The following is an 8,134-nucleotide window of genomic DNA, read 5'->3' as shown; positions in this document are numbered from 1 at the left end:
TGTAAAAAAAATGCATCACTATGCCCATCTGTCAACATGTGTGAAAATCATGAATAATGTGATACCGTACAACATGAGGAAAACACATCTCTATGCATATATGTCATGTGTGCATGTCAATGCAATATATCTCAGAGATTGCACTCATGTACTCACAGTCTCAGAGTACTCAATCTCATTGTCTCGTATGCTCTCTCATTGTGCTCAGCATACTCAATCACTCAGCGCTATACAATACCTGCTGCGGCGTGCAGCCCGATCCCTGTTTATAGTCAACTGCGCTCACTGGGGGTGTACAAACTCATGAGGGGCTCTTACAGCCCAAGCGCTATAAGCACGGACAACTCACATGCTATAATATCATATCTGGATATGCACGGACAACTCACGTGTTACACGGACAACTCACGTGCTATAATAATATCTGGATCTGCACGGCCAACTCACGTGTTGCACGGCCAACTCACGTGCACGGCCAACTCACGTGCTATAGCCAACATGGCCTGCTGCGGCGTGCAGCCCGATCCCAAAAATATCCTCATAATCATGCCCTTGGCCTCCCTCGGTCATCAATCTCTCCAGTCTCTCTTTCATAGGCTCACAATGTCATGAGAATAGCCTAAAAATGATGATATGATGTATCAATAAATAACAACCGAGACTGAGATATGATATGCAATGAAATGAATATGACTGAGTATAAACTTTCATTTTAAAATAAATATTTCACAACAATATGACCTTTGTGGGTCCCAATAATACTGGCACATAGCCTCAACATAATTGTTAATATGCTTTTCAGCTCAATTTCTTTAACTCATAAAACCGCATGGAAAATACCAAGATCATTTAACTACAAACTTCCACATAAATAATTATGTCACAATTTCTATAGTTCACGCCCACACGTCGTCACCTAGCATGTGCGTCACCTCCCAACAATTCACCAAATACATATATTCAGGGTTCATACCCTCAACTCCAAGATTAGAAGAGTTACCTCGAACAAGCCAAATCCAATGTCGAGCAAGCTAAGCAATGCTCCAGAAATTCCATTCTGCGCGTATCAACTTCCAAACGGCTCGAATCTAGTCACAATAATTTGATTCAGTCTACAAAAATTATAGGAATTAATTCTATATCAAAAGACTAATATTTTCCAAAAAACCGAAATTACGCCCCAAAAATCACCCGTGGGGCGCACGTCTCGGAATCCGATAAAAATCACAAAATCCGAACTCTCATTCAACCACGAGTCCAACCATACCAAAATTACTCAAATCCGACCACAACTCGACCCTCAAATCTTCAATTTAAACCAAGAGGGTTTTCAAACTTTTCCAACTCAATTCACCAATTAAATGATAAAAACAACCATGGATTCGGGTAATTTAACCAATAATGAGTTAAGAACACTTACCCTATTATTTTCTCTTAAAATTGCCCAAATATCTCCTTAATCCGAGCTCCAAATCGTTAAAAATTGTGTCCCATTTTCTGAACTTAAAACTTTCTGTCCATTCCTCTCTTCTTCACGAAAGCGACAGGTCCCTCGCGTTCACGTAGCACAAAATGTGCTGCCCAACATTTGCTCTTCGCGAACGCGAAGGTAAAAACCCATGACCACTTTTTTTCCTTTCGCGAATGCGATACCCAAACACGAACGCGATGCACAACCCAGCTCCTCTTCGCGAATGCTAGACCCCATCACGAACGCGAAGAGCAAATCCTGCCTGCCTTAAATTCCTCTTCGCGAACGCGAGTGCCCACTCGCGAACGCGAAAGAGAAAATCAGAAAAATACAGCAACAGATATCAGAAATCCTACCAAGGCCACAAATGATCCGTTAACCCTCCCCCCTCCCCGAAACTCACCCGAGCCCCTCGGGACCTCAACCAAATATACCGACAGGTCGTAAAACATCATACGAACTTAATCGAGCCCTAAAATCACCTCAAACAATGCTAAAATCATGAATTGCACCTTAATTCAAGCCTAAAACTTTGAAACTTCCAATTTCTACAAACGACGCCGGAACCTACCAAATCACGTCCGATTGACCTCAAATTTTGCACACCAGTCATAAATGACATAACAGAGCTATAAAAATTTTCAAAACTGGATTCCGTCCTCGATATCAAAAAGTCAACCCCTCAGTCAAACTTTTCAAAAATTCAACTTTCGGCATTTCAAGCCTAACTCCACTACGGACCTCCAAATAATTTTTCGGACACGCTCCTAACTCCAAAATCACCATACAGAGTTATTGAAATTATTAAAATTAAATTCTGAGGTCGTTTACACATAAGTCGACATCCGATCACTATTTTAACTTAAGTTTTAAACCTTGGAACTAAGTGTTCTAATTCATTCGAAAACTACAGCGGACCCAAACCAATTGCCTCGACAAGTCACACAATAACTGTAAAGCGTAATTTGAGCAGTAAACGGAGAAACGGGGTTGTAATACTTAAAATGACCGGTCGGGTCGTTACAATTAACTGATGGTTGTTTCTCAAATTGCCCTCCAAAATATAATTTTAGTGTGTGACCATTTACTTTAAACTTTGCTCCACCACTGATCTACTAAATCTCAATAGCACCATATGAAGTAACATTTGTAACATTGTAAGGACCTGTCCATCTGGATTTTAATTTTCCGGGGAATAGCCTGAGTCGGCTATTGTAAAGAAGTACCTTATCTCCAATTATGAAATTCTTTTTTCGGATCAAATTGTCATGCCATATTTTTGTTTTTTCTTTTAAAATTCTGGCATTTTCATAGGCTTCCATCCTCAGCTCTTCTAATTCATTAACCTGAAAAAACCTATTTTTACCAGCAGAGGTCAAATCAAAGTTTAGTGCTTTCAATGCCCAAAAAGCATTATGTTCTAATTCAACTGGCAAATGACAAGCTTTTCCAAAGACAAGTCTAAATGGGGATGTTCCAATCGGCGTTTTGAATGGTGTTCGGTAAGTCCATAATGCATCATCTAATTTTAAAGACCAGTCTTTCCTAGAAATTCCAACAGTCTTCTCAAGAATTCGTTTTAACTCGCGGTTCGAAACTTTAACTTGTCCTTGAGATTGAGCATGATATGGTGTTCCTGTTTTGTGAGTCACACTATATTTTGATAGCAAAGTAGAGAATTGCCTATTCATGAAATGAGTTCCTTGGTCACTAATGATGACTCGCGGTGTGCCAAATCTAGTAAAAATATTTTTTCTAAGAAAATTGCACACTGTACGGGCATCATTCTTTCTTGTGGGGATTGCTTCAACCCATCTTGACACATAATCCACAGCCACAAGAATATACTCAAAAGAGTGAGAAGAAGGAAAAGGTCCCATCAAATCTATTCCTCAAAATTGCACACTAACGATTGCAATGGCATTTCATCTTTTTTAGTGATGTTACCTGTTCTCTGACACCTATCACATTGTGCAATATATGTTCGGGCATCTTTAAAGAGTGTCGGCCAGAAGAATCCAGATTCCAAAACCTTAAAAGCTGTTCGATTTGCTGCATAATGACCTCCAATTGCTCCATCATGGCAGTGATATAAAATTTTGGTCATCTCTTCTTCGGGTACACATCTTCTAATGATATTATCTGCTCAAAATTTAAACAAGTAAGGTTCATTCCACAGATAATACTTTGCATCAGATATAAGTTTTTTCCTTTGTTGGTACGAGAGATCTTGGGATGTCCACTTTCCAACCAAGTAGTTTGCAATATCTGCAAACCAGGGTGGTTGAGTCACCACTGAGTCGATTGAAAAAATATGTTCATCAGGAAATTCTTCCTTTATCTCACTAAACTCAAGGGGAGGATTTTCTAATCTAGACAAATGATCAGCTACCTGATTCTCCGTCCCCTTTTTATCTTTTATCTTAAGATCAAATTCTTGCAGAAGTAAAATCCATCTTAACAACCTAGGTCTAGTATCCTTCTTTGCTAAGAGGTATTTCAAAGCTGCATGATCAGTGAAAACTGTGACATTAGTTCCTATCAAATATGGACGAAATTTATCAAATACAAAAGCTACTGCTAGTAACTCTTTCTCTGTTGTGGCATAATTAAGTTGAGCCTCATTCATTGTTCTACTAGCATAGTAAATGGGACGAAAAATCTTATCTTTTCTCTGGCCTAAAACAACTCCTACTGCTATATCACTAGCATCACACATAACCTCAAAAGATTGATTCCAATCAAGAGACACAACTATAAGGGTAGTTGATAACTTTTTCTTAAGGGTCTCAAATGCATCTAGGCAATCACCTGAAAAATTAAACTTAGTATCTTTCATCAAGAGGTTAGTCAGCGGTTTTGAAATCTTTGAAAAGTCTTTTATGAACCGTCTGTAAAAACATGCATGACCTAGAAAACTTCTAATGCCTTTAACAGTTGTGGAAGGGGATAATCCTACTATAAGATCAATTTTAGCCTTATCAACTTCTATCCCTTTAGCAGTGATTTTATGTCCTAAAACAATTCCCTCAGCAACCATAAAATGATATTTTTCCCAATTAAAAATCAAGTTTATCTCTTCACATCTCTTAAGAACTAAAGTCAAGTGATAAAGACAATCCTCAAATATTTTTTCAAAGAGTGTAAAATTATCCATAAAAATCTCGAGAAATTTCTCGGTCATGTTAGAGAAAATTGCTGACATGCAACGCTGAAATGTAGCAGGGGCGTTGCATAAACCAAATGGCATTCTCCTATAAGCATATGTTCCATGTGGACACGTGAAGGTTGTCTTATCTTGATCTTCTGGTGCAATTGGTATCTAGTTATACCCTGAATAGCCATCAAGAAAACAATAAAACCCATATCCTGCAATTCTTTCCAACATTTGATCAATAAATAGCAAAAGAAAATGATCTTTTCTAGTAGCATCATTGAGACGTCTGTAATCAATACAGACTCTCTATCTTGTGACAGTCCTGGTAGGTATGAGTTCATTATTTTTATTTTTAATAACTGTCATACTTCCTTTCTTTGGTACTACCTGAACAAGACTTACCCAAGGACTGTCTGAAATAGGATAAATGATACCTGCCGCCAGAAGTTTTACAATCTCCTTTTTTACCACTTCTTGCATTGTTGGATTCAATCTCCTTTTGGGTTGGACTATTGGCTTGTAGCTATCCTCCATGAGGATTCTGTGAGTACAAACAGTTGGATTAATCCCTTTGATATCTGCTATTTTCCACCCTAAGGCTTCTTTGTGTGTTTTCAAGACTTCAATTAATCTTTCTTCTTGTTCTGCAGTCAAAGAAGATGAAATAATCATTGGACATTGTTCTTTCTCAAGATAAGCATATTTTAAATGAGATGGGATAATTTTAAGATCGATTTTTGGTTGAACTTCTTCTGGTTGCATCTCCTGATCCTCAGAATCCTTTTCCAATATTTCAGCTTCTCTTCTGATGGTGGGATCATCATTTTGTATGGTGCATGATTTGGCCAAGCATCTTTCCATTGAGTCTTGAATTAATTGATCATCTCAAAATTCATCTGTAAGATAACTAATTATGTCAATTAAAAAGCATGAAGATGATGATTCATCTCCGGAAAATCTTAGTATCTTTTGCATGTCAAAAATGACGCTTTCTTCATCAACTCTTAGAATTGGTTGTCCTTGATGGACATCTATAATTGCTCTACCTGTAGCAAGAAATGATCCACCCAAAATAATTGGTTCATCAGGACACTACTTCATTTCAAGCACTATGAAATCTATAGGGAAAACAAATTTATTTACTCTCACAAGTACATTTTCAATTATTCCCTTAGGTTTCTTAGTACTCTTATCTGCAAATTGAAGAGAGACACCAAGATTTTTTAACTCACCAAGATTTAGTTTTCTAAAAATAGAAAATGGCATCAAGTTTATTGAAGCTCCAGAATCGCAGAATGCTTTTTCAAAATACATTCCTCCCAAAGTGCATGGAATTATAAAACTGCATGGGTCACCCAGTTTTTGCGGTAGCTTATTTTGAAGAATAGCACTATATTTTTCCGTTAGCATTACCACAGAAACTTCTTCTAATTTCCTTTTGCCTGACAAAATTTCTTTCAGGAATTTGGCGTAAGAAGGCATTTGCAACAAAGCATCAGTAAAAGGAATATTAATGTGAATCTATTTTAAAATCTCTAAAATATTTGCAAATTGACTATCAAGCTTTTCTCTTTTCATTTTTTGTGGAAAAGGAATTGTCACAGGGAGAGGTGTCATTTTTTCAATATTCTTCTCATCATTTTTCTTGACTTCTTTATCTTCTAATTGTTCAGAGGGTGTTTCAAAATTCTTACCCTTGTTTACCTGTTGTTCTGACTGGTTCTTTTCTTGTCTAATAGTATTGGTTTCATCAAGCTCCTTGCCTGATCGTAAGGTGATGGCCTTAAGGTATTCCTTTGGGTTTTTCTCCGTATTGCTCGGTAAGGGGCCTTGAATTTTTTCTGACACAAGAGTTGCCAATTGGCTCAATTAGATTTCCAAATTTTTAAGGGTTGAATTTTGGCTTTCCATTTTTTCATCAGTGACCTTAATGTATTTGTACAAAAGGTCATCAAGACTTAGATGTGCTTGCTGAGGCTTTTGCTGATATGGAGCTGCTTGCTGATAAGGTCTGAAATTTGGTTGCCCATGGTTTTGATTTTGGTAACCAGGTGGACCTTGTACTTGTGGCTTTTGGAAGCTTTGAGAGTTCTCAGCACCATTTGAATTTCTCCATTGAAATCCTGGATGTTTATGTGCCATTGGACTTCCAAAGGGGTATTGCTTGTAACCGATTGCATTGACTTGTTCGTCATTTTGATTGATTGCTTGGCATTCATGATTCAGATGGTTTCCTCCACACATATCACAAGCCTCAGACTGACTTGGTTATTTTGTATTCACCTGAAAAGATTCAAATATTTGTACAAAACAACAATTTGTTGTGTTAGTGTGTTTAAAGCACCAACTTGATTTACCGTAGCGGACTTTTTGATGATTACACGCTCAGATTGCCATTGAATGGCATGTTCAGAAATTTTATTCAATAACTACAATGCTTCTTCTGTGATTTTTCCCATCACAAAACCTCCTGCAGCTGCATCAATCACATTTCTAGAAGAGGGTTTTAACCGTAATAAAAAATATACAATTGCATGTGTTCAGAAATATCATGGAGCGGACATTTTTTTAACATTGCTTTTAATCTTTCCCAAGCTTGATAAACTGAATCAGTATCAGTCTGTAACAAATTAGATATGTCTTTCCTTAACTTTATTGTTTTAGCAGGAGAAAAATATTTATTCAAAAACTTCTGAGTCATCTGGTCCCATGTGGTAATTGACCCTTGAGGTAAACTTCACAACCATGTTTTGGCATCTCCTTTAAAAGAAAAAGGAAATAGCCTTAACTTGATAGCTTCAGGAGGTATTCCATTATACTTAGCAGTTTCAACAAGTTCCAGAAAATCAATTAAATGACTGTGTGGATCTTCACTTGAATCTCCAATGAAGATACAAGATTGTTGAATTGTTGGAATCAGGTCGGTCCTGATTTCAAAGTTGTTGGCTTCCACTGGAGGCTTCCTGACACTAGATTCATAGTTGAAGAGGTCAGGTCTAGCATAATCCCTTAGGATTCTGTTTACTGGTCTTGGTGCCACTTCATCAAACTGATCTTCTAAATGGACTGGTGGTGGTACTTCGGGTAGATTGTTATCATCTTCTAATTGATGCTCCATTCTGTCACAAGTTATGCTTTGAGAAGATAATGCTTGTCCTTTCCCGCGCAATCGAAGAGATCTTTCAATTTCAAGATCGTAATTAGCCAACTCTTTTATAGAAGAGCGGGTCATAAACTACTTAAAATTTTGAAAGTAAATTTTTTTTTACATTAATTCCTAATGTAGTGCTAGTAATTGATAACTAAACTAAAGAAAATTTCAAAGATAGATAGTTAGTGAAGAAAAACAAATACCATAATATTGTAGATAATAATACTAGTAATTAGGATACTAATAAAATATATATAAAAAAAAAGATATAAAAACAATGAAACTAACAAGCGTTAGTAGTAATACTAACAACTAATTGAGATAATAGAGAACTATTAAGTATAAACAAAAGTTG

The 8,134-nt window shown here is 36.9% G+C and overlaps 1 protein-coding gene and 1 non-coding gene across 2 annotated transcripts; one reads left to right on the top strand and one right to left on the bottom strand.

The window, feature by feature from the left end:
• Positions 1-3,617: 3,617 nt before the first annotated feature.
• LOC142167062 (uncharacterized) lies at positions 3,618-5,489 on the bottom strand. Its single transcript, XM_075227215.1, has 3 exons — positions 5,031-5,489; positions 4,675-4,840; positions 3,618-4,282 (listed from the first exon to the last, which is right to left on the bottom strand). Exons 1-3 carry the CDS (start codon positions 5,487-5,489, stop codon positions 3,618-3,620), a joined length of 1,290 nt encoding a protein of 429 aa, XP_075083316.1.
• Positions 5,490-7,174: 1,685 nt separating this feature from the next.
• LOC142167651 (small nucleolar RNA R71) lies at positions 7,175-7,281 on the top strand. Its single transcript, XR_012697740.1, has one exon. It is a non-coding gene; the product is annotated as a small nucleolar RNA R71 (small nucleolar RNA).
• Positions 7,282-8,134: the final 853 nt, after the last annotated feature.

Source organism: Nicotiana tabacum, chromosome 12, assembly GCF_000715075.1.
Source record: "Nicotiana tabacum cultivar K326 chromosome 12, ASM71507v2, whole genome shotgun sequence".
Classification (NCBI taxonomy): domain Eukaryota; kingdom Viridiplantae; phylum Streptophyta; class Magnoliopsida; order Solanales; family Solanaceae; genus Nicotiana; species Nicotiana tabacum.
The sequence above is the reverse complement of the archived record's forward strand: the minus strand, read 5'-3'. Positions and strand labels throughout refer to the sequence as shown.